This window comes from Alnus glutinosa, chromosome 9 (assembly GCF_958979055.1).
Source record: "Alnus glutinosa chromosome 9, dhAlnGlut1.1, whole genome shotgun sequence".
Classification (NCBI taxonomy): Eukaryota; Viridiplantae; Streptophyta; class Magnoliopsida; order Fagales; family Betulaceae; genus Alnus; species Alnus glutinosa.
In genome coordinates, this window is record NC_084894.1 from 22,735,411 (window position 1) to 22,763,316 (window position 27,906).

The 27,906-nt window shown below is 35.2% G+C and overlaps 3 protein-coding genes across 3 annotated transcripts; 2 read left to right on the plus strand and 1 right to left on the minus strand.

Annotated features, from left to right (window-relative positions):
* Window positions 1-297: 297 nt before the first annotated feature.
* Window positions 298-1,958, minus strand: LOC133877269 (WUSCHEL-related homeobox 2-like). The gene is made up of 2 exons (XM_062315509.1): window positions 1,646-1,958; window positions 298-775 (listed from the first exon to the last, which is right to left on the minus strand). The coding sequence occupies exons 1-2, from the start codon at window positions 1,956-1,958 to the stop codon at window positions 390-392; spliced, it is 699 nt and encodes a 232-aa protein (XP_062171493.1). The 3' UTR covers window positions 298-389.
* Window positions 1,959-13,539: 11,581 nt separating this feature from the next.
* Window positions 13,540-15,227, plus strand: LOC133877759 (uncharacterized). The gene has a single exon (XM_062316160.1). The coding sequence runs from the start codon at window positions 14,090-14,092 to the stop codon at window positions 15,011-15,013; it is 924 nt and encodes a 307-aa protein (XP_062172144.1). The 5' UTR covers window positions 13,540-14,089; the 3' UTR covers window positions 15,014-15,227.
* Window positions 15,228-23,855: 8,628 nt separating this feature from the next.
* Window positions 23,856-26,701, plus strand: LOC133878114 (uncharacterized). The gene is made up of 3 exons (XM_062316613.1): window positions 23,856-23,977; window positions 26,022-26,208; window positions 26,377-26,701. The coding sequence occupies exons 2-3, from the start codon at window positions 26,038-26,040 to the stop codon at window positions 26,443-26,445; spliced, it is 240 nt and encodes a 79-aa protein (XP_062172597.1). The 5' UTR covers window positions 23,856-23,977; window positions 26,022-26,037; the 3' UTR covers window positions 26,446-26,701.
* The last annotated feature ends 1,205 nt before the right edge of the window (window positions 26,702-27,906 follow it).

Below are 27,906 nucleotides of genomic sequence, written 5' to 3' on the forward strand. Positions count from 1 at the left end.
TTCATCAAGAAAAATACTAATGCATGGAACCAAGTGTCAAAGTGCGTGCATGTATGACATAGTCATGGAAATTGTTCCTTTATTCAAAAGTGAAAAGACCAATCCAATCATATAAAACTTGAATAAAAAAGTAAGCTTCTTCCTTGATCCAACTATCGATTACAGAAAGAAGGGAAACACAAAAACTCATGACCATGAAAAGATATACATCAAAAGAGACCCTCATATCCATAACCCTTGCTACAGCCATTTCCTTCCTCATCAAATACAAAGGAGCCCTACCAATCACAACCCAGAAACATAATTAAACTAAATAAGCAATCCTCAATTATTATTTACGCTAACGGATCGATGCATGCATGTCAGTACTATAATTCTGCAAATAACATTTAGCCATGACTTTCACAGGAACCCTCTCTGGAGAAGAAATCAAAGAAGAGTTGGTCACCAGAACCTTCTTCAACCTCAGAAAAGCTAGGATTTTTAGTGGAGTTGTTAGCAGAAGAGCCAATGGAAGACTTTCCTGTTTCTCCTTGTAAAATGCCTGTTGGATGCAATGGAAAAAGAGGCAATGTTTCTTGACTATTGATGGGCAGAAGCGTATCATATTCCTGGAGGGCAGTGTTGTATCCTGCATCATCGAAGGCTCTTGATTTCTCTCGTTTTTCAGTCTTTGGCCTCCTCCTGATCCCACCAGGAAGCAAAACTTTTGGATTGTGGTATTGAGGATAGAGCCCTCTATCGCTCTGTGGTAGGTAATATGGGCTGCAAATAACTGAAAAAAGAATACCCCATTTAAAAAATTCAGATACAAAAGGGAGAACATATGCAGAGAGAGAGAGAGAGAGAGAGAGAAGTAAAAAGTAGATAATATTGAAGGGGAAATGGGTTTACCATAAATCATTTTAATTTTGTAAAATAGATCGAAGTCCATATTATGGGATAAGGGAACAGGAAAATCAAAAAAGTGTTGAGACAACAATAGGAAAGGGACCGGGCATAGCAATGATATTATTGAAGATCCAAAGTATAAATCTGAAGAAACAATTCTAAAGTTCTGAACTCAATCATAAAGGTGCAGTCAGAAAGACAACTGAAACTCAAACCAGAAGTCATCAATTTCGTACTAGTTTAAAGGGGGGAAAAAAAATTAATATTCAAGACATGCATACATTACTGTTTGAGTTATTGCTCTCGGGAAGTTTAAGAGGTCGAGGGAGAATGAAGAACTTTGTGACAGCTGGGGTATCAATGCCAAGATTCTTGCATGGTTGATCCTGTTTTAGTGTGTATATATATAAACTGAATAATTTGTTCGAGTGGTAAGTCATCGCGGTGCATCATGCTTCAGCATCACGAAGCATGAGGTTTAAAGTTCGACCTCTTGAGTGCAAATAATTTATTAGAACCACAATGGCAAGCAAAAGTCAAAACTTTACCCGATTTATGTGAAAAGAAAGGGCATTTTGTACAGTATTCTGATAATTTAGTTGGGTCCCGAATACCGCTGTTATAAATAATTAAATAAAATATATATATATATATATATATATATATATATATATATATATATATATATATATATATATATATAAAACTGACTAAGACTATTGGAAATATAAGGCAAGATAAAGTAGTGACAGACCATTTGGGCAAGGACCAAACATTGGCAGAGTCCTATGAAAATAGCGATTGATGTAAGCCATGCTCTCTTGCTTCTGCTTCTGCCTTTGCCGTGCCTTGTGATTCTGAAACCAATAGAACACATTCTTCCCTTCAATGTGACCGTAAGCCCTTAACCTGCTTGTTATCTGCTGTATTTGCTCAGCACTCGGCGTTCGTATCCCTTGCCTATACAGGCCCTCAAGCATGTCTATCTGCTCCTTTGTGGGGTTCCAGCGTGAACTTACTGGAGCCTCAGCCGCCGGTCCACCAATATCGACATTATCAGCCTCCATGTTTCTTGAATTACTATGATATATAAATATTCTAGTGTTTAGGGTTCATGAAAGAGAGAGTTTGGAGATGGAGTGGTTGTGACTTACTTTTTGCATGGGTTTTGTACAAGTATTTTATAGAGGGAGAGCGATGGTCAAACAAAGACGTGGAGAGAGAGAGAGAGAGAGAGAGAGAGAGAGAGAGAGAGAATGACATGCGTATTGTTTTTGGAGCTTGACATCTCTGAAAACATGGCGGGTAGCGGCTGAGAGTGATATTGCCCGTATCTTTTCTTTTTTTTTTCGCTTTGTTCTATGTTGGTTATTTGTTCCTCAATGCTGATATCTCGGGAATGACAGAAACTGACTGTAACGTAGGTTACGCCATTGAAGGAAAGGAAGGGTATCAATGTCATAGGGGTAAAAGACAGCCGGTTGGGTTGTAAGGTGTAGGTAAGGGCTAGGCTTTGGGAATTGAAGTGGGAACAGAGAGGTGCAGAGATGGATGAAATTGAAACGTCTTGGGGGGTTAAAATTAGATTTTGTGGCTTTGCTTGCTTAAAATTTTCACCAACTGATTTTATTGTTTTGAATGTTACTAATTTTAACAGTAAATATGAGAGAATTTTTATCAGGATATCATAAAAGTTTTCACATTTTTCTGTCAAAATTACTAACAATTGGAGGAGAAAAAAATTGGCGAGAATCCGTAAAGGCCTCGGTGCCTACTAAACCCAAAATTGACAATTCCATCTTGATAGACCCTTTAGAAGTTAACAAAAAGGGAGAAAGGGTTTGCATACTAAAAGATCATATTCATAAATAATCTGTTTCATTTACTTTTATTTTAAAGAAAAGATCCTCAAATGATCTCTTCGTGCTCACTATATAGAAAGAGTGAGCAACTAAGCATGGACTAGCACTAGACTGGATTATGCTGGAGAGGAAGGAAAACACATAATATATCTTTTCTTCTTCAAACTTGTCCTAAACATGCATGCAGTTGATCATCAATTACCATGACATGTTGTGTATGAAGGTTGCATGAGGCCAGGGTTAATTAAGATAGGCAGATGAAGGCCATGGCGTGGCCCGTGGGTTAGCAAAACCGGAGAATTACAGAAAGCAGACGCGCCATAAATGCAGGCCGTCACGCACGGTCAATGAAACAGGGGAAGAACAGAGGCGATGATAGGTCATAGGTGGGCGCTACTCATGCGTGATAAAGGGTTTACGCGCGCTGACTATCACGCTAAACTATTATAGGAGTGGATTGGATTGGATTGGAGTAGTTATACATGTCTGTTTGTTTGTTGCGCATTATTCAGGTGCCGCCACCTTTCAGCGCCGCCTCGTGAACCACAACCACCACCACCACCCTACGCCCTTTTCTTCTCCACTGTACAGCACCGAATTCGATGCAGATTGGTGGAGCTTCCTTCTCATCTCTCTCTCTCCAATGCAGATTAGTCCGCATACGACAATGATGTATTTGGCCAGAGAAAGATACATAAGCATGGAGTAATGATCTAGACTCTAGAGTGGCTATAATGCTATATGGTCAGTTTTCAACAAAACTATAGACGACAAAGTCGATATCTGAACCGCCTGCCCAATAATTCTGCGACTAGATGATCTGCATGTCACGATTGTGATTCTCAACATCAAGTTTTAGTGATAACAATGAATTTCGTAACCAATGGACCATATACGCGAATCTTTGTAAAGATTGAATTGTGAGAATTCGTGTTTGTGTATCGGATTTGAGTCGTGTCTAGTAATTATGGATATAAGTCAACTTTAATCTGATTTATTTAATTAAATGAATTAAACCCGTCAATCCTAAACCATTAAATTTGTGCTTGATTCGTGTCGAATTTGTGAGTCGTGTCAAAAAATTATTTGTCGTAAGAGATATATTAGACATTGATCCATCATCTAATCATATTCTATTAATCTTCATACAATTAAGTTTCAAATTCACAATTAGATTTGTGGGACCCAATGTAGATCCCAAAAATCTAATAGTGGATTTGAAAATGAAATGAGTAAGAGAAGATGGGTAGGGGATGGATTTGTATTATTTTTCTTGTCCTAAATGTCGTGTTTTGAATTCACGTCGTGTCGAAGTATATATATAAGACTATATAAATCAATTATAATTCGACCCATTTAACTAACCGAGACAATCCATTTAACGCTAATTTACTAATTGTATATTAAATTCATATCAAATTTGCAAACAATCTTAAAAATTACCGGCCCTAAATCGGACATAGCCAAACTTTTGTCAAGTACGAGAATAATATGCTGAGATGTGCGATACCTTCAAACGGTTGGGCTTTGTTGTCTTTTTCTTTTTTTTTGGTTTTTATGTGAGCCAGACAGTTTCAGTATTATTGGTTAAGCTGGGCTTGGGCATGATATGCTTCAATGTTAAATAGTTCAGCCCACATCTGACTTTGGGCTAAATAATGGCTTAGCATGACTCAGCTTGAAGCCCATAATTTCTTGATCTAAGATATAACTATTTTATTTACAGTTATCTACCTATCCTAATTCTGAAATAATTACCACACACGTGCATATTTTGTTGTCTAGGTTATTTTTAGTAGTTGTGGTCTTTTATGGTCCGAGTCTGACTTACCCAGTGTGAAAGAAACTCTACCCATAGTGCCTCTGATTTGGTTTATTAGGAATTCATTGTAACCCTGGACATTTGACCGATTGGTCTTTTTTTATATATTGGAAGGGATCTTTAACTCAAAAAAAAAAAAAAAAAACAAATCGTAAACAGAAAGTGTGATTTTAAACCAAATCGCAAAATATAAATTGTTTAAGATTGCGTTTTCAAATCGCATATAAATGTGTACTTTTTTAAAAACGTTCAATTTTAAATGTTAAACTGTAATTTTGCCGCACAATGTAGATAATAATAAAAAATAAATAAAAATTAGTATACTCTTTTTTAGGTGAATCTCGTTAAATAATTAATTATCTCAAAAGTTAGTTTTAATACTAAGTTAAATTATCAGATATTTTAATATAGTTTAAACGGTACATTTTGAAACGACAACTTAAATATTTTTCATATATATATATATATATATGGTAATTGCTCACAAAAGGAGCAGCAATGCAGCATATTTCATTTGAACTCCATGATGGAGAAGAAAAGTTACTGTTTTTCAAAGCGACTCAACGGATAGATCGGAAGCATCATCTAGAAGGGGAGAAAAGAGAAAAGAGGGTTTAAAATTTATCGACGATTACTACCGTTGGTACAATTTTGAATTTTCGTTTATAAGCAGGTAATGGGGGGTGGGATCAAAATTTGACTTTATTTTAGATGCCGTAGAATTATGTGTGTTGAATCGCTGATCGGTTGAATCAAAAGCAGCTCCGATTAGACATAATATCGTTCAAATACAAATCAATTTAAAGGGGTCCACTGCACGAGCTTTGGGAGCCGGAAGGGCCAAGCAATAAAGTTTTCATGATGCACTTTGCGGCCCTAACTGCACAGTTCTCGAGCAATGGATCAAAAAGCTCCATTAAATGGTCCCACTCTTCCAACCAAAACTTGGGCTTCCATAATAAGGTGCATTGATCATGGATGTGTTCAATGTTTTTGTGAGGAGTTGCCTATTTTGAGGTTTTCTTGGGCACCTTCTCTTTAATTCAATTCTTTCTATACATATTGAGATTGGGATCAAATTTCATGGGCATCAAGAAAAGGGTTTGAGAGAAGGAAAATTAACTCCTTGTATTACCTTCAACTTTTTTTAAAAAAAAAAAAGAGAAAAAGACAGGAAGTATGAAAAAAAATGTTTCATGATATTTAAAGTTTAGCCTTTTATCAAATCGTTTTTTAAGATTTAAAAGTTATCAAAATACTCTCTATAATTCACACCGCTATCCAATAATTTCATATGTTCCTTTTCCATTCACATTTAAACGGTGATAAGTGACATGTGGTTTGATGGGCCCCATCATGCCAAATAAAACGAGGACATGTGTCCAGACTATCCAGTCAATTAGTTTACATTAGACACTCGTCACACTCGAGCCTCGATACCACATGGATGCGCTACATCATTAACATGTCAGCACAAAACTTAAAAGTTAGACATCTCAGGCAGAATATTTTTTTTCTTCAAAAAAAAAAAAAAAATAGAAGAAGAAGATAAAAGGCCTTCAATTGTCTAGGAAGGAGTGAGACCTGAGTTGTTGAGCTGATTCTTCTCGTCCTCCATCATGGAGAACATGCATAGCAAGACATAAATTATGTGTTGGGGAATAATTCCAATTGGATCAGACTTCATGTCAGTACCGGCCCAAGAATGAGACACAGCAGAACTTCCGGGATAGAACAATCCCAAGAGGTCTATATCAAGCAGCCAAGATAGCAGAACTTATCCCGGGAGATACATACCAGATAGTTATTCCCAAGAATGCGGGACAACAGGTATAGTCAAATTGGGTCTCAGAAAATGCAGGCATCTCGAAACCAAGATTAAACTTAGCCAGCCAAAGCCCAGGACAAGCATGTCCCAGGAACTCAAGTATTAATCGCATCCCAGGAAAACCGGATCAACATCCCGTGAAGATAAACGTTACAGTTCAGATTTCTTGAAATCATGCCCAGTCCCAGAATTGAGGCTAATCCCGGATTTGTTGCCAATGATCTCACTTGGAAATTGATGAGGGCGCACATCATTCAACCCATAAATAGGCCCCAACCCCAGGTATAAAGGGGACAGAATTTTTGAGAATTAAGTAGACTCTTTCTCTAGCAGAAGTTAACTTAAGCATCAGAACGAGACCCCTAGAAGGGTCTCTTAGGTTTGCTAATTTTGCAGAATTCTTGAAAAAAGCCTGAAGAATCTAGAAGGAAGAGTCGTGTTCACGCTATACCGAAAACTATATTAACACCATGCATGTCCGTCAAATGATGTTTTGGAAGTATAGTTGGTCCTCCATGCCGAGATCGATCACGCACACTAGCTTCGCCTAGCGTGGTGGTGGGGGTCCCTCCTCAAAGTGATAATGCTTGAGACCTAGTTGTTGTTGTTGTTGTTGGGACCAGGATGATAGCGCATGAATCTAGATCTAAAACGTTGCCGCAACACAAGTGCTTTGCGAAGTCAAAAGAGCTCACAAATGCTAAAGAATTTGGAGTATACGTTGTCCTCAAAGGAAATGACCGACGATTAAGGGGTTTGTTCGGATTTCACGTAATTGTCAAAGGTAACGCTGGAAAAGAACAAGCCATGAAGAGTTTGTTGTTTTCGTCGTATTGGTTAGAGATTCTCAATTATCAACTCGGCAACGATTATAACTTCAGCTCAATTTTGGGGGTTGGTATCGTCGTGGTGGTGGTGGGTGGGTTTAGGTTGAGGCCTTTTGAAGGGATAAGGGAACCCATTTTATTGGCCGGACAACGAGTTTCAGCATGGGGTTGACCATGCTTCCATAATAGATGGGGGTGTCCAACTCTCATACAACATAGGTTTTTTTTTTTTGTTCGTTAGGGCTGACGTGTCTAATTATTAAGTTATGGGCTAACGTGACAATGACGTCTAATGTAAGTTATTTAATTAGATAGTTTTGACACGTCTTCTTTTTATTTGACATGACGTGGGCCACATGGCCATCAGGCCTCATGTCACTCATCATTGTTAAAAAGTTAACAGAAATAGAACATATGAAGTTATTTGATAACAATGCAAAACTTAAGAAGTAATTTCATAACCTTTTAACCTTAAGGAACAATTTGATAAAAGGTGAATCTTTAAGGACCATTGGAACATTTTCGCCAAAAACAAAACCTAGAATCAAGGATTAGGAAATGCCTATCATATGATTTGTAAATGTACAATACTTCTAAGAATAAATAAATAAATAAAATTTATGAGGGACTGCTATTTTTGTTTATTAACATAAATCGAACTGAAATGGTAGGTTATCGACAATCAACAAGTAAAATTGGGATAAGGAAATTAAAAAGGGAGGAGGGAGAGGAAGGAAAGTTGAGTTAGGGTTAGTTTTGGGTATAAAAAAACCTAACCAATACTACTCAAATAGACAATTTAGGATATAATTTTTTTGTTTGAGCCTACTAGATCTATCTCGTAATTTTTTTTAATTTTATTTTTATTTTTTTGTCGCCTCCTCCTCTTTCTACTCTCGTTGTGTGTCATTGTAAAAAATGTATCGACAAAAGCCCTCGCATCTTTACCTTACTCGTTTGTTATCCTAATGTACTTTTGCCTCCAATCTTCCCAACCTATGTAACATTATAAAAATTAATTAATTAAGACAATTTAACTGAAGTGTTACTCGTAGTGCCTCCACACTAATTAACTTATAATTAGCTGGATGTACTATCTTAATCATTAACTACCAAAGTAAAATGTAGTGGAAAGCGAAAAATAATGATCTGAGACAAACTAAAATAACTTCGACAATATTATACACTATCATCAATGCAAACACAAAGGCTTCTAAAGAGATATAAACTATAATGTTCAATGCTATCTATCTATGCTATGTAAATCTGACTAAACAAGTCATTCGTTTAGCATCTTCAGTCTAGTAAAATGCTATAACCCGACTGTCTGTCTAACCTGCTAATATGAAAAAACACAAAGGTGTTTCACAGGCGAAAAAGTAACTGCATAAGTTTAAGATTTAGTAAGTAAATTATTATATAACTAGTTATGCAATAAGCCTCAATTTACAGAATATAGACAATTGACTTTGGTAACCAAAAAATATGTAAGTGTTGTATCGATTAATATGCTAACATAAAAAATGGTTTTGTTTTGAAATTGGGACCTGCATAATTTCAAGAACAATTCACATATTATTTTGATGTAGAAATTATGGTAACAAGATATTATACATAATAATACACAATCCATAATTTTTCTTCATATTATACATAATCCATAACTTTCCTCCATATGGTTTATTAGAGTCATTGATATCTTTTCGATAAGGTTGACATTGTCACAAGAGACCTATAGTACGACATTGATGCCTCGGTGAAGCATGCATACCGTCATCGCTAGTGGCCGGACCGGCTTTAAACTCCAAGTAATCTACACCACTAACGATGTTGTCATTGTGACCACCAATCAAACGTGGTTGTGTCAGTTGTTGTGCAAATTATAATACTCGCAAATGCACGAATCATTTGCAATAAAAGCGTTTTACAAGTGTAAGGTCGATCCCACAGGAAATTGTGTTGTGAAAAATCAATCTATATTCAAATTAATCCTATCTTAATCTAGTTTCAAAATTAGGGCTTTTAAACAAAATAAAACATAAACTTAACAAATCAAAAGATAGGGTTTTAAGGTTTTGGGATCCACACCCACCAAATCATAGCTATATATTCTCATGTTCATCAACACATATTAGAAGTTCTCACATACAAATCTAAGGTATGCTCTACTTTGCTTCAAAAATCGTTTAAATCATTCAATAAATCCGTTTCGCATAAATCACAAAAGATACCCAGTTTTTTACCAAATCATCAAATGTACCCGCTTAAACAAAACACAATGAATATCCAACGTTTTGATAAATTAAAACCCAAGCAATCAATTAAATGAAACAACCTCAAATCATCATTTGTACCCATTGAAAGAACCAATCACAAAGGATACCCTCTTTCCATTTGAAATCAAATCATTCATTATACCAATTCAAAGAACAAATCACAAGAGATACTTAAAAATCATCTCAACAATCGAATGGAAGTAGAACAATTAGAATCAAAAGCCCATAAAATCAAATAGTATAAGCAAGCATGAAAACATAGTTTTTCTTTAATGGTGATGCTTCATCCTCAACCCTAGATGAAAATTTAGTTCTGCATAACTAAAGAAATCATAAATAAACAACAAGAATGCATTAAAATCAAAGAAACTTAGAAAATGATTGAAGTTCTAGGTCAAAATCAACCCAAAATTCCTAAAATACAGTGAGAACGGCGCCTAGGGCTCTCTCAAGCGTCTTCCCCCAAAAGAAATGATAAAGATGGGTATTTATAGAGCTAGCTAGGGTTTATGCATATCCAGGTCAGCATAAGTGCACTCGATCGCACTTTAGGTGTGCTTGAGCTCACTCGAGCATTTGTTAGGGCGCTGATGGTTGTTGTGGGCCCGTGCGCTCGAGCTCAACAATGCTGTGATCGAGCCCACTCGGGTGAAAGGCTGTTGAGGGCTGTTGTGGGTGCGTGCGCTCGAGCTCAACATGGATGCGCTCAAGCTCATTCGGGTAAAAAGGGCTAGTGTGGGCACGTGCGCTCAAGCTCAATAGGGCTGTGCTTGAGCCCATTTCTAGAAAATCCGAATTTTCAGCATTTTTGCCTCAAAACCTGAATTTCTCTCTTAATGACCTGCAAAACACTAAAACACCAAAACTAGCCAAAAACATCAGAAAATAACAAAACTAAGGGTTTAACGAATGCAAATTAAGGGGTCCAAATATACAATATTTGTGACTCATTATCAGTAACCTATAATAACATTAGATCCAAGACCAAACAATAAACGTAAATCTTTGAACAATGGGGCCAAGCCTGTATACTCGTGCGCTCGTCATCCATACATGACAATCCACAATATATATATACAGTTTTCATAATTCCTTTAATAATAAAATACATGTATAAATGAGATAAACATTTGTTGGAAATACTAGGCTTGCAACATAATTATTAATTGAAAGCATGCATCAAAGATTACACGATTTATAAAAAAAATATCACATTTTCATGTTAAAAATAGTTTAATCGTTCTGTAAGCATTTACTTACCTCGAATGCTCATTCTTAATCCTGAACATCTTAACTTCACGTCATTGCAAATCATACTCTAATATTAGGCATATTACAACTATCATAATTCCTTAAATAAAAAAAAATACATGTATAAATGAGATAAACATTCGTTGGAAACATTAGGCTTGCAACATAATTATTAATTGAAAGCATGCATCAAAGATTAAACGGTTTATAAAGAGAATATCACATTTTCATGTTAAAAATAGTTTAACCATTTCGTAAGCATTTACTTACCTCGAATGTTCATCCTCAATCCCGAACATCTTAACTTCACATCATTGCAAATCATTCTCTAATATTAGGCATATTGTACACTAGAAACTCTAATCTTATACGTGAAACCATAATCATGCGTCAAAATGATAATCATGCAATTAAAACCCTAATTATACACTTCCTGCCAGCATCAATCATTCGACCCTCGAGGATCAATTGATCGATGCTCTGTTATTTTGGTTAATACAAAAAATCTGTTACAAAAATCCTAATTTCATGCATAAGCAAGACAATTAATCATCTTAGAAGTCCTAATATATATCATCTACCATACACACACATTTTGATCAAACATAACCACACACATTGCTTAATAAACATTAAAGATGACAACTTTTGTTTTCATAATCAATTCCCATTGTTAATAAACCATTTAAGAGTGTTTTGAAATACCGAAACATGCGTGTCTAGCTACTATTTTGACTTAAAAATTGATAAATATTGTTAAAGCTCATATATTTCATGTAAGAATCAAACTTTCTTAAAATTAAAATGCCAACTTAACCCATAACATTGAGAAAGTAGCAAAGCATGTTTATGTACTAGAAAATACAGTAAAAAGTATGCATGAAAACTAAGGATTAGAGATTTGGTTAAGCTCATTACCACAAAGTATAAGCTCTCCAAACTTTGAGGAGCAAAACTTGCAAGAAAGCCCCCCCACCCACTTCTCCCTCTCTCCTCATATCTCTCTTTCTATAGGGTCTGGGTGTCTGAAATGGACGAAAATAGGACATAGGGTTTATTCTTGATCATTAAATAGGGTCATCCCTTGCTGCATAATTTTAAAATTTTATTTCAAAACTTTGCATGAGAGCATCGATCGTTCGATGTGTCACGTGTATCAATCGTTTGATGATAACATCAAACAATCAATGGTTGTTAAACCTTAAAATTTTAAAATATTTTTAACACTTTTTATGAAACACTTATATATATATATATATATAAAAGGAAATTCTACACTTAAAATAGTTTAAAGTATATAAGAAAGTTCTCATAATTTGTAAATAGAAAATATTTATTTTAAAATAATTGCCACATATTTAAGCGAGGTCTTCTATGTTGACTAGTCGTTAAAAAGAGGCACTCTAACCTCTAGGGCAAGGCACTGGCTTGATTAAGGTTGGAATGTCAAATTGGATTAGTAGGCAATTTTGGATTCTAATGCTAAATTGTGCCACTTGTATCAGCGTCGAGCAGACCTTGACAATGTTGGCTTAGAAGTCAGTGGCCCTAGAACGCTAGGGGCCATTGTCCAACCATCGATCTAGTGACCACAACCTAATGGTCGTCGTGACTACTAGACTCAGAGAGAGAGGGAGATTATTTTTCTTCTTCTACAGTAAGGAGGAGGCTATATATATATGAGAAATACTAGAGCTCCTTCTAATGTCTTTTTGTGGTCATTCTATGCTAACATGACACCCTATTTTTTTTTTTTTTTAATAAAAACAGGAAAGAGAAATCAAGCTGTAGTTTTTTTTTATTATTATTATTAAAAATAGGGTGTCATGTAAGCATAGAAGAACTCTAGAAAAACACTAGAATGAGCTCTAGCATTTCTCATATATATATATATATATATATATATATATATATATATATATTGTTGGTTGGGTCCAGTAGAAAGTACGTTGGAAATCTTATCCATAATTAACTTTCAACCCACCTCTTGTCGAAATTTAAAAGCTTTTTTAGGACATCCAATGTACCCGTAGTTGGAAATCGGCCCAAATGGGTTGGAATCCGGTTAGGGGTGGACCTGCATAGGAGCCAGGGGGGGGCTCTGGCCCCCCAAGCCCCAAAAGTTTCCAAAAAAAAAAAGAAAAAATTAACCCCTAATTTTTTAATTTTTTTAGTTTTGCCCCTTCAATTTTTTTTTTTTATCAATTTGATCCCTCCATTTTTTCAAGCCTGAGTCCGCCATTGATTCCGGTGAAAGGCGGGTCAATTGCCCGATGCACAGAGATTTGAACACCCCTACAGTACCCACTAGATTAGCACCCCCAAATTAACCAGTTGATTGACATTTTTGGAGTGGTTGGATTAATGGATTAGTGTGCATCAACCATTTAGTTAGGCGTGATTGGTAGTGGCCGACAGCTACCGGCCGGAATCCGATCATCAGAAATAATCAAAAAGCCGACCCAAGCGGTCAATGTCCTACTCTATTCACATATTCATACATTGTGTTTTACACGTCTCCATTTTTTATTCCAATATGCTTTACAAAAAAAAAAAAGCTTGCTTATTAAACAAACAAAACCCCCTTCCCTCTCTATTCAAAAGAAAATAAAAGACAAAAGAATATTAAACTCAGCCCAGCTGGACGGGTGTGGTATTTGGCACTGTCCTCTAACCGGATTAGAATTTACGTGGTTGAGCGCGTGGGTGATGCAATTACTACCCATTGGCCATTATTTTTATAATTTCCACTTTTTTCCACTTCTCTCTCTATTCTTTTCTGCTTAAATTTTCCATTATGACCAAATGGAGCACACGCTTTTGCAAACCCATGTGACCTGCTCTCCAGCCATTCCACACAACCACATAGTACAAAGATTTGCCCACGCATCCCCGTAATCCGAATCATTTTAGTATTCCTTTAAGCTTTCTGATGTCTGATCTTTGACAATACTAAATGTGAATCCTTTAAGCTAAGGCCTTGTTTTTAATTGGTTGCACATAATTTGTGGTTCTGGGTGGTTTGTTTTGCTTAAAAGGTTTCTTCTGCCCGGGATTTTCTTTCACAGTGCCTGGTTTTCCCTGTAGCGTGTGTTTCAGGCTACAATATAAGAGTCACCTTAGTCTCTGAAATTTAATAAAAGGGTAGGGTACTTGAGCCGTTTCGGAAGTAGGGTCCTTATGGAATGGATTCTCAGATTCTGTAGCAAATAGTGGTTTTTTTTTTTTTTTATTATTTGTTTCTCCATTTCAGACTAAAAAACTGGGAGAATCTTTGAGCAAATTCTGAGCCCAAGATTAGTTGTTCTGGGGATGTGAAATTCCAGGCAAAGATGACATCTTTCAGTGGGTTAGGTATTAGTTTGAGCCTGGTCTTTGGGTTCCTCCTACTGGCTCTTGTTGCAGAGCTTTACTATTTGCTATGGTGGAGGAAGAAGAGAATCAGCAGCGCTGAGATTGAAGATGATTACAGCAAATATGCGAGGGAATTCTTTCAGTTTATCTGCTGGAAGAGACCCTCTTCTTTGCAGACCAACAACACTGAAGAGATTGTGAGAGACCCAGATGCCAATTGTCATGAACCAGACCCAGAGATGGGCTCTAGCAAGGATTTTCTGCTGCTGGCCTGTGGGGAAGAAGGTGTGGAATCAGAGCTCATGAGGCTGCACAATCTGGCAGGCCCTCCACGATTTCTCTTCACAATCAAAGAGGAAACTAAGGAGGATTTGGACTCTGAAGATGGGAAATCTAGAGGTGACAGAAGCAGAAAAGGGTCGAGAACGAGGAGCTTGAGTGATCTTGTTGCGGCTGTTGACAGCCCATTCCTTGTCCCTTTGGCTTCCCCACGACTAAAGTCTCCTCCTTTGAACGCTTTGGATTCTTATAACCACCACGGATTCAACCCTCTCTTTGAATCTTCAGCGGAGGCAGAAATGAACAGGTTGAGATCTTCACCCCCTCCAAGCTTCAAGTTCTTGAGGGATGCAGAGGAGAAATTGTACAGAAGATTGCGGGAAGAGGCGGAGAAAAAAGCACTTCTGGATTGTGGGTCTGTTCAAGCCTCTTCCAATTCAACGGTGGCAGCAGAAGAAAAAGATGGGTCTTTCCTCAAATTTATTGCTGGCAAGAACAAAGAGAGAGAGCTTCATCACAATCTACCACAATATTCTTCAAGCTCCTCACAGGTACTGCCACTGGATTCTTCCCCTACAGCATTCAGACCGCTTGACAAGGCACCTCTGGTGCATTTGATATGAATTACCATGAAATGTGTCTTTGTTAATTCTTTTCACATGTTAATCCATTTTTCCAAGATGATTAATTCTGTCTTTTTGAATCTTTTTTTTTTGGTTTCTTATTTCTTCTGTCATGACTGTTTGTTTTGGGGAAGATCGCCATTCTCAAAATCAGCTACAGTTTTGTGCCAGGCACCTTTGAGAATTGAATGGCAAACTGACATTTTCTGCAGAATGATGTTACGATGTTGGTTAGCTCTAGTGGGGCACTAGTAGGGTAATCTGTTTTTATCCATTCTTCATTGTGTCCTGGGGTGTTAATCATTCATGTGGATGGTAGTGCTGCAGAATATCATTGCCAAAAGGGCTCTGTTATTCTCTCTGGAAGATAGTGATTCAATCACTTTTCTTTCTTCTATCATTCTGTGGCCCTCTTCGCTAACAACCCCATAAAAGCATGGTTAACTAATGATATTTTCCTTAGAAAAGGGTCCCTAAATCAGTGGATAATTCCTCACCATGACACCATCATTACTGGGCTCTAAATCACTGTTATGAATTACTGTTATTCTCTCTGGAAGATAGTGATTCAATCACTTTTCTTTCTTCTATCATTCTGTGGCCCTCTTCGCTAACAACCCCATAAAAGCATGCATTTGATATGAATTACCATGAAATGTGTCTTTGTTAATTCTTTTCACATGGTTTTGTGGTTAACTAATGATATTTTCACATGGTTTTGTGGAATTCCTTTGTGTGAATGAATATGTGTATGCGATCGACATGAGCAAAATACTGAGTATCGGTCATATATTTTACATTGAACTTGGAAAGGAAAGTTCAATTTATCCTCTAAACGCGTCAAATGCTGTACAGGTAATGACATTAGAAACTTTACAGTTGAATAATGGTGCAGCAACTTTTTGAATACCTTTTCCCTTCTGCCTTCCCTCAATTTTGGTATTTAGATGGAGAGAAGAAGGGGAAAGGAAAGAAACAAAGTGGGAAAACTCTTAAGAGTAAGTTGATCGGAATATATTTTTAAAAAATTGCGATTTAAAAACGTAAAAAAATAAGCGAAGATAACAAGAAATAAATCGCTACGGCATTTTCTCAAAAATTAAACGAACTTAATTAGTAAAGCCTTCATAACATTTATTTTTTCTTGTCTTCATTTCATTACTAAATAAAAATCACTCTCCTTCTCAATAAATTATTAGAAAATGCTATAAAATTGGAAGGAGAAACTCCACATAGCCTCGTGAAGTCAGTCCAATAATAAATGTTCGATAGGCTAAATTGAAAGTTTCTAAATTTTAAAAAGACGTACCAATAAAAAAGAACCCGGAGTTCTAGTCCAATCTTACAACGTGGACTGTTTGCTTGTTCTTAAAAGATCTCAAATTTAATAAAAAAAAAAAAAAAAAAATAGTTTGCCGGATTGCAATGCATTAATGGTTGTTTTTAGGAGTGTCTTGTTCCACAAAAAGTGACAAAGTTGAAAGCTCAGCAGGGTTATGAGCTTGTGATTTGTGAAGCCTTTACAAAATCAAGAAGTGTCGTTTTATCACGCGAGTCGCGAGTCATCTCTCAGCCGAAAGTTGCCCCACCCTTCGAAATATCAATTCCTTGCGTTTGCGTTTTTATATAATTGGGATTTAAAAGTACAGAAATCTGATTTTTTAAATTGTAGGTAATATTGTTTTTTTTTAAAAAAAAAAAATACATAATTTTAAAGGATAATTTGTTTTTGCCAAACGCTTAATTGTATTTTTAAAAATTACTAATTTAAATCGTATATTTTAAAATAGAAAAAGTACACATACTCCCCTCAAACTACCACTTTATTGTCAATGTGCCTCCAAACTATCAATTGCGTCAATGTCCTTCTTAAACTACCAAAAAATGTCAATGTCCCCTTAAAGCAAACAAAAAGACAAAAATAACCTTTAAAAAGTTTCAATAAGGCAAATATATTCTTATAAATAAAAAAAAAAAAAAAAAAAAAAAAAAAAAAAAACTAAAACTAAAACTAAAACTAAAAAAAAAAATAAAAAAACGTTTTTTTTTTGAAAGATTGAAAAAAAAAATGAAAAATGAAAATTCAAGGGGTTGCCCAAACTGGAATTATATAAAACAAAATCTAAAAAATAAATTTTCGGTTTTTTTTTTTTTTAAAAAAAAATGATTTTTATTTTTGTTTTTGTTTTGTTTTAAAGAATTTTTATAATTCTATGAATGGTTTTTTTGTCATTGACTCATTGGGGAGCACATTGATATTGTTTGTAATTTAGGGTGTACATTGACACAAGATAGTGGTTTAAGGAGTGTAGGTGTACTTTTTCTTTTTAAAATTATTATTTTTAAATTGCGAATCCAAACAACTCTAAACTCCATAAATTTTCTTTTCAAATTTTTGGATGCCCAAATACCCACAGCTTAAGAAAAAGATGAGGTGCTCCTCCAACGTATAGAATTTTGAATTAGCAAAGCCAGATGGCATTGTGTTCAGGCAAAGTGTCGAGACGACGAGACCTGCAGGGATATATGAACATGGTTCCAAGTGAAAACCAGAGAGGCAGAGACCAGAGTGAGCAGACCCGATGGTGGTCCTCCCTCCTCAGTAGGAGTCAATTTGTTGGGCCCAGCCCATTAAGACCTCCAAATTACTCACTGATGGTGTGGGCCACCTCAAAAAAACAAAAAACAAAAAACAAAAGAAAACAAAGAGATTAAGGATCAGAAATATATGATCTGAAGAGGCCAGTTGAAGATGATAACATCTATCTATTTATCTTCTGTTGTTCTCACAGACTCTCCTTCTGGCTGGACTTTGCAACAATTAGGACCAGCAAATTATGAGACTGGCAGGAATAACTTACTATAATTTATGGTAAAAGTTTTGTCTTGGATTATGCAAATCTCAAGTAAAATTTATTTATAGTTATTTAATGACTCAACATTATACTTTTATATAGTATTAATACATTGTAATTCAGCTTTAGATCGCCCATTTTTATGACTCGACCACAAATCTGCAACTGCTGTACGACAGATTATTGCAGAATATTAATAAAAAATGAAAGAACCGAATAAGGTGACGATTAAAGAATAATCCATATAATAATATTTTCTTTGACACCAAGTTTTGCCATAACTAGCTCATTCTTCTTTCTTTTGTTTTATTTTCGTTTGCAACAGATTTATTTCCCTTTTAGTAGCTTTATGGTTAGAGGAACAGTTGTATTGGAAATTCATTCAAGTTTATTATCAATAATATCTTAGTTTTCTCTATCAACGTCTGTGTTGGTGTTTGTGTATTGAGAATACAGTTTCTCTTTCACGTTTTATCGCTTTCGCTAAGTCAACAACTCATTCAATTCTATACTCGACGAGTTGCATCCGATCCCATACACGACATAATAACGGTCTTGAAAACTAACGTAAATAAAAAGGCACCCAAAAACTTTGAGTTTACATGCATGCACGGGGGATTTAAGCATATTTCTACTCCGCGTGGAAAAGGGTGGGGAAGGATAAATGTCTTGTATGATGTTTTGAAGAGGAGGTAAAGCCAAAGAAAGAAGTTTCGTGCTACCCTATTCCTTCTATACATTTTGAATTTACCTTTTTTGTTTTTTTTTTTTTTTCTAATTAAAAAAAAAAGTACATTTTTTAGACTAATTGTAACTATTTTAGCTGAACGTGACCATAAATAATGAGAATGGTAGGCAGTTCCCTTAAGTTTGATTGAGTTATAGCCTGATCCAACTCCTTTAGGACATCAATAGGACTCAAGACGGTTAAGACTAATAGAATTGAAAATTCTCATTTTATGAGTCAAACTATTACCTTAATACAGGTCCAACTTGGCAACTACTTTGAAAATTTTCTTTAAGCCAATTATTTGACCCTTATTACAAGTTAAAAGAAATTTTGTGCTACGAGTATTCTTTATGTACATTTTTGTATTGACCCTTATCACAAGTTAAAAGCAGGAAAATGTTCTCAAGAGGTAGTTCAATCGGCTGGGAACCACGCATCAGGAAGCCGATGTTACTAGTTCGAATCCCCCCTCTCCCTCTTGTGTGGACATGTAAAAAAAAAAAGGCAAAAAATTATCAAAACTCTTTTTTTAAAATAGGAAAAATTGAAAACTCAATAAACTAAATGAAAAACCAACCAAAGGGATTTTACACGCTACTTTAATGGTGGAAATTTCTCTGCCTTGACTTGAAGTGCATATACGCGTCATTTTTATTTTTTAAAAAATTGTTAAATTCGTCTCGTAATTTGAAATTGTGACAAATAACTTTTAGAGTTTTAAAAGAAGGCATATAATTCTATGTAAAATAGTATAAATTTTGGTCATTTTTCCAACATAATCAATATATATATATATATATATATATATATATATATATATATATATATATATATATATATATATATATATATATATATATATTCATGCTAGTATTGAGCGTTGAATTACCCTTAGCATTTGAATTTGGGGTGAATGAATTACCCTAGGACCATGAGGGTGATTCGGCTATTTTTTTTAGCCGGCTTGGAGGTAGCCAAATCATCCTATAACTATAGGGGTGGTCGCCACCTAGTGACTGCCCAAACTAATTTTTTTTTTTTTTTTTTTTCAAAAGCAAAAATAAATTAAGGGTAATTTATAATTTTATATTGATTCAATTAGAAAAATAACTCAAATTTGTAGGGAGTGAATTATTTGTTGCACATGCATCTTATATGAAGGTATTTGTCATTTTTGAAACTCTAAGCATCCATTTGTCACAACCTCAAATATAAACCAATTTAACAATTTACTTATTTATTTATTTGTTTTTAATGGAACAATTGTTGCTTTGTTTTTGATTGTGCCATGTCAATTTTCAACCTGAATCGACCTTATCTAAATGGGCTGATTAGTCTTGCCAGTTGGAAGTAGGTAAGAAAAATGGGCACCCACCCTAATTTTCAAAAAAACTGAAAAACTCCTGTTTTGAACTTTTTTTTGTCCCGTTGCCAAGCTTTTTCCTGCCCAATGGATAAGGAATTAGATTCTCTATAATTATTTGTTTGAATTTGAGATAATTCAGATAAGTGATTATGAAAAACTACTTATGAGACTTAGGGTGCGTTTGGAATTGCGATTTCATAAACAATAAGTGTGATTTTAAACCAAATCGTAGAACATAAATCGTTTGAAAATTGTGTTTTTTAAAAATACGAAAAATCTGCTTTTTCAAATCGTAGGTAAGATGATACTTTTTTGAAAACACAGAATTTTCAAGGTTAATTTGAGATTTTAAAAGCTAAACAACAATTTTACCAAACGCTTAACTGCGTTTTTAAAAATCACTTTTTTCAAATCATATATTTTAAAATCGTTATTTTAAATCGCACTTTTTGAAATCGTAAACCCAAACGGACTCTACTTAACTAAAGAAATTAAGCTATCTAACTATTTATTCTGTCAGATGGGTCTCGTAAATGGTCTCTCATAATTACCTATTCAAATTCGAAAAACTAATCATAAAAACCCCTGGTCAAAGAAAAGCTAAATTAAACAATTGTGAAGTACAAGAGACCAGGTTTGAATATTTGGATCACAATTGGGTCACACGATATCTTGGAGATTACTAAAGAAAAAAAAAAAGGATTAAAAAAGAAGAATAAAATAAACAATTTAAACAAATCCTTCGAGAAGATGGTGGTTGTATGACAAAAAGTCTTAGGAAAACAAACTAAAGATAACCCGTGTCATGTAATTTGAAACCTACTTTATAATTTAAAAACACAAAAGATGTCGTTCTCATTCTGTATATGCTACAAGACGTTTTGTCAAAAATTGTGGAGTTTTGAAGTGTTGAAGAAGTTTTCTTCGATTAATAAATATAATATTTTTTTGTTTGTCAAGTACACGACCGCGTCATTTGAATAGAAAAAGAAAAAAAAAAGAGTACACGACAATCGGTGACGGAAGAGGAGAGGTGCCGGTAGGTGTCATGGCCACCAATTTTTCTTTTAAAAAAAATAAAAAATCTCTATAAAGACAACCTGCGATGAACTCATGCTCTGGATATAAAAGGTCTGTAGACAAATTAAAAGATTTTGGACTTATTTTCATAAACCATCAAATATTATTTTAAGTGTTTCACCTACGTTCGCTACCAAATCGTTTTCAGACTTTGATTTTGTTGATAATTTTTTAACAAGTTTGAAGTATACTTTAAGTGTGTACTGGTGAAATTTAAATAAACAATTCTGTCTTCTCTTAACTCACTATTTGTAGGGTATGTTTGGTAGGTGAAATATCTATTTCATTAAATAAATAAATATATTTTATTGAAAATTAAAAAAATACATATATAATTGTTAGAACAGTTTTTAGTTTGGTGACGTGTAGATCTTTGATTCGTTATGTTTTTCGTAATCTACAAGGAAGAACAAACAATGCGTCAGAGGGGGTCTCCTGACGTCCATTTTCCGATGCCTAAGTCAATAGGCCATTTTGAAGAGTATTGAGAGTCGAGAGTTTAATATATTTTCAGCATATAATCAACTGCATTGTTCTACCTTCATGTCATGGCTGAGTGGAATCCTTAGTGGGATGAGATAGAGGTTGAGTGGGAGAGTGGGAGAGTGAGACACTCTTCATAGGATATTTTAATTATATATCTTATCCCATGTGTTCCAAACATAGTCTTCAATGTGTTATAGGATTCTGTTACATCCTAGTGATTGAGCGGGTCAAGTTGGGCCAACAAGATCAACTGGGCCCTGGTTCACGTATATGCCCATTTGCCTAGGGAATGATAATTTCTCCAACAATAATAAAATAGTCATTCTCATAACTCATGACCAAGAGCGTTTTATTTGCATGTGATACATAATTCAATATCAATAATATTATGGTACAATATACTTTTAAGGTCCAAACTTTAGTCATTGAAACATATTTTAGTTAGAAGTAGAGACGGATGAATGGGGGGTGGTATAGCCATGGTCCCCTCAATTTTTTTGTCTTAGGTTGATAATTTTAACACAACCCGCAAATATAATATGAACCCAATACGAAATTAGCGATTTATAGTTAAAGAGTATGACATATATGGTTAAATGGATTGAGTTAGAATAAATCTATATAGTCATATACTTATATTTCGACACAATCAAAACCCGATATTCGAACACGAATTGTCATCTCTTATTTGTCTTACATGGTCTGTTGGTCTGGCCCAGAATGCTATGCCTAAGCCTAAGCAATCAGGGGCTTTAGGCTTGCAAGTTCGATTACCCACCCAGTATGTAAATCCAAGCCCAGACCAATTCACCACAGGCTTATACTCCCATTTTAACATACATTAATTAAGTAGGCCCAAAAAAGAAACAGAACAAAACCTACGAACAGATAAATGCTTTTTGTTGTGTACCGAGCAGGTCCTAGAATCCCTGTTCCTCTCTCTCGATCTCTACCGTTAAAGATCCGGTAAACCCACTGCAGATTTTTGGGTTTTGGCATCTAAAACATTTTTTCCTTTTTCTTTTTGGTCTTAAGTTACCATTTTGATTATGTTTTTTGAATGGAGGAATCGTGTATCAATCGAGGAGTTGTTAATGTGGGAAAGTTTAAATTTTTTAAGGAAATTATATGTAGTTCTTTGCAGATTTTGTACCTTAAAATCACTTGTTAATGTTTGTTTTTGTTCTTTTTGGTGTGAGGATGACTAGAGTTGGAGGAATTATGTGAAATTGTTTTATTCTTTCATTTACCCTTATAAAATTATAGAAGTGGGTTTGATTTTATGTTCCGTTTGTTTTGGCGTAAAATGATTTCGACATTTTATGGTGCTTGGTATGGGCGAAAATAATGGCCAACGAAAATCATTTTCTGTTTGACCGTAAAAGCTTCTTTAATTTTTGGAAAACGATTTATGGTTTTTAAAACCGAAAATCGTTTCCGAAATTAAACTCTTAGTCCTAGCACGCATATTTGATATCCGATTGCCGAAATCTAGCAATAGTCGATTGTCGGAATCCAGGTGGCGCCGGAATTCGGCAACATCTGGCCACCGGAATACTGACGGCGCCAGAATCTGGCGATGTCTGGCCACAGTTGCTGAATGCCGGTGGACCAAATTCTGATCGAAATTGGCAGAAATCCGGCTAGATCCAACCAAACATGCTCGTCGAAAATCCGGCAACGGCGACCGAATGTTGCCGGATTCCGGAGACAGTTGCATTTTCGCCTTTCATAATTTTTTTCATGTGCACCAAATGCCAGAAAATATTTTCGAAAAAATCATTTTTTCTAAAAATGATTTTGTCGAAAATATTTTACTACGGAAACCATTTTACGTCGAAACAAGCAGAGCATTAGTACCAAAAGAGAGTTGGGCCAAAAAAAAAAGGATGGGGGTGTTCTAAGAGCGCTGATACACAGGGGACGGTTTCCCGTCCCACTCAAATCATTTTCCATGTTCTAAATTCTGATTCAATGGGTGTTTTACATCTTCAATTTTGTTACGAATGGGCCAATGGGCCCATCATTTTTAATTAAATGCTTTAAATTTTTTTCACTTATAAGATATAATGAATAATGAAAAAATTAAATATTTTTCTCAAGGTAATAAATAATGAGATTATAAAATATAAACTAATTAATTAAAAATAATGATTAATTTTTTTTTTTTATAAAAAAAAAATGAGAAAAAATCAATCATAGAATTACCTTATAGATTATGAAAGTCCTTCTTCCTTTGGGCCTGAGGCTTGAATTGCAGATGATGGGCTTGTACCCAGGCTGTTAAGTGTTAACTATCTCAACAGGGCTCAACTACTAAGCCCATTGAGCCTTGGCTTCGTTTACGTTTTCATACTTCGCACAGCGATTTCAGTTTCAGGCTTTCAGCCACTGCTTCGACCCTGGAGAACACACTCTTCTGCTTCGCGATTCTAAGCTTCAACCAGGTAATATCAATTTCCCATCGTATTTTCTGAAATAATGATGTTCGATTTCGATCTCGTTTTTTATTTTTTATTTTTTATTTTTTGGCTCTTGGGTTTTCCATTTGGAAAACACCTGATCTGTTTGGTTGCTGAGAAAATATAGGAAAGGAAAAGTAAATCCTCAAACTTCAGAAAATTTATTTTATTGGCTCAAGGACATCGAAATTTTGACTCATCTGAACCTATTAACCCTATTGACTTTATTAAGATGAAGTTCCTATATTTCTGGGAAATCAGATAAACATCAAGCTCTATGTTACTCGATTACATATCTTTCTTTTTTTAAAATTTTCTTAGCAGACAAAATGAGACTTTGTTTGTTGAGAAGGGGCAATAGGCTAAAAATAATTTTTTATTTTTTTTTAGATTTTCTTTTTCATCCTTATAATTTTTTTTTTTTCAATAAATGGGGGGGGGGGGGGGGGGGGGCTCCTCGATCACTGGTTGCTAAAGTACAAAGTAATGCGTTTATCAAATGGGTCGTTGGGGAAATTTTTGTTAAGATATTTGATTAAGAGAAAAAGATAATTGGAGCATATTGGTGTCTGGTGTAATATTCTTTCCTTATATGAGGTCTGCACTTCCTATAAGTTAGGGCCTCCCCTTGGGTGCTAATGCATAAGGAAATGATGGAAAGATGTTTATTCAAAGCTAACTTGTAAGTGTAGATAGTAACCTGAGCCTTACAAAAGTTCCTTGCCAAACAGCATAACTATAATCTCCCTCCCCCTTTCAATGTTATTATGGGTTTGAGAGGTTGCAAAAGAATATCTTTCTGGAGGTGAGGGGGATCAATTGAATTAACTTGGAGAGGAACAAGTTGGACAGAATTTTAATGACAAATGGCATGATCATTTTACCCTAACGTATTGCAGAAAGGGAACTGCCACAGAAATGGCTTTGATTGCAGATACGGTGACTATTGATTATTGGACAGTATTAAGAGTGATGCCTTTGCTGGGATTCAGTATATCTCTTTGAGTTATGGTCAGCCTTAACAGGAACTTGTCTGAAATCAGTTTTCTCGTCTAGAATCGGATTCACTTTTCATTCATCTTTCTATTTGTGTCTTGCCAAATTCAATATATTAATTCAGTTTCCACCATTGACATTTCCCTAAATCGAGGACTTGAATAGAATTGTGTTAGTATGTATTATAAGAAATGTCAGGAATATGATTTCTATGTGAGCTTATGGGTAACTAGTGCCTTGACCCTGTATAATTTAAATTCTTGGAACAAGGCTTTGCTGTTTTGGGTAATAGTCCCCAATTGAAGCTTTTAACTCAGCAAGGGGAAAGGTTTTAAGCTGTTTCTCGGGTAAGTAATTGACATGCAGAAAATTGTAGCAACTTGCTTTTTTGTGGTAGAGTGCTATCTACATCAACACTTTTTCTGATTTTCTAGCATCAGAAGCTCTACGCGTGTGCGTGTGTATAATTTGACTTCCATGCAAGTGAAAGTAGTTAAGGACACTTAACATTGAGTAGGAGAAAAAGAGAGGGGGAGAGATTGATCAGAGATAGAAAGATTCTTTAGTGGGTTATTGTGGAACCATCAGTGTTGCTTGCTCTTTGTTCCTTTTATATATATATGAATAATAATTTATTAAAAAGAAAAGCTCGTGTACACAAAAAATACACAAGAAAAGCAACCACTCTATTGGAGTCGAAAATTTAAGAAGTCAACAAGATTAGAGGAAGATAAATTAGGAACAAAAGTTACAGTCCAATCTAAGAGGGCACTCAAGAAGGATGATTTTAGTTGAAACACATTAGATTTGCAGTCCTCGAAAGGATGATGATTTTAGTTCTTGCTTTTTGTTCCTTAAGCCGTAATAGATCAGGGAGGTTGATCATTTAAGTACCTTGAAAGGTTGGTAAGTTTCCCATTGTTGGTGATGTTTCCCTGACAACTCGTTTTCAGTGTCTTTTGTTGTGGTTCTTGATTTTATTTTTTCCAACAAGTGGTTGAGTCTAACGTTGTTCTTGGTTGGGCGTGTGTAGTTGTAAGTGTAGAATAATGGGCCGGAAAGCTGGTACGCTTTATATTAACCCAAAGAAATTTGGCGCTCTTCACAAGCCTTGCATGAAGGAAATGATAACATTTCTCAACTGCTTGGCTCAGAACCATAGCAGTGCCGAAAAGTGTGTTCGGCAGAAGGAACTTTTGAGTGCCTGTATGGATACTCAGGTGACACAACTTTTCAAGTTTATTGTAACTTCTGCTTCTTTTAATGTCTGCTTATTCTTTCTTGCTTACATTTGTACATGTTTCTAAATATTGATTGTTTTTCACCTAGGATTTTGTTCAATGTAATATATATGTATTTTCTAAAGCTTCTGATTACATTTGTTGCAGACAAGCAAAAAAAGGTCTGTGGGAAGTATTAATTACCACCTTCAGAGGCTTAACAGGGGAAGGAAGTAGCTTGTGTTTTTTGGAAGAAGGTTGAACTAATGTCTAATTCGTCAAAAGCTGGGGAAGGAACTACTCTGTTCGTTGAACAAGAGAATGTCTAAATATCATTTCCCATTTGAATTGACTGCATTGCCAATGCAAACATTGAACATATTTGAGCAGATCTATTGTAATTTACATTAATCCTTGTCGTGGTGAAATTTTTTGACAATAATTTGTAGAATGAAATTTGGACAAGAAAGGTCTCCTCTCAGTTATTTCTTTACTCTTTTACTCAGAGTTCAGTTTTGAGATGTTGCTCACTGATAACCTATTTTGTCCATGATTCATGAACATACAGCCATGCACCACTCACCTCTGCCAAATAAACTTTATTTTTCCTTTTTTTGTATTTCTGCAGTCTGATTGGCCTGAGATTTCATAGACAAACTACTATTGAAAAATGTTGAAAAATCTATATTTTCAAATTTCGTGCACGGAAGTGCATTTACGCACAATTTAAAAATTAAACTGCAATTTCAAAGTTCAAATCTTAATTCTATAAAATGTGTTACTATATATTTTAAAATTGCGTTTTCAAATCATATATTTTAAAATTACTATTTTTTAAATTGTACGTTTTGAAACTAAACTGTAAATCGGAACCCTTAATTGTCGAAAGGACTACATGACAATAACTGATTTTGAAATCATATGCTTTTACTTTCGCTGGTAACTAACTGGCTCCAAAAATAAGAAGAAAAAACCTTTCCTTGGTAACTGATATATATAGGCTGATGTTGGGTGTTAAATCTGTCTGAATTGATCTGCTTTAGCCTTTATAATATATTTTGACACAATCAACAAATCAACCATAACCATTCCAATTATTTGATTGACTCAATTTTTTAGGGTTTAGTTCGATCAAAGACAAGCAAGCTTGAATTCAGAATTTCAGCTTCTTTCTCGTATTAAAGCATGTAATGCTTAATAATATCCGCTCTATCTAGGAAATAGAGAGAGATAGCCTCCCTTCTCTCTAGAATTCTCTTCTGTTATAAGCTCCATGAGAGGAAAGCTTTGTGCTTCCCTCCCCATCACCCATCCCCGTTCCATACCTCCTTTATACCCCACACCTCACAACCACCCTTACTTCTCACCTTCTGTCATTTATCCCAGATATTTACAGCCTTTTGGGCGCGCCATTGGAGATAAGGCATAAGCTCCGGCTACCCATCTATCTTTTTCAAACTTTCCTTATTTTTTCGTGGCTTGAGTCTACACAGCAAATTGATTTAATTATCCCCTCCCTCATCCACCGTGTTCTTTGTATTTTTTGGATAGGTGTTTTGATTGATTTCTTTGGATTTAGATCTACTCACCTCCATCCACTTTTACAAGTCATGCTTCTCAGCAACGAGTCTACCGGCATCTCTGGATTCCACCAGTGGTCTTTTTCCCCTCTGCCGCCAATTGGATGTTGGTGCGTGT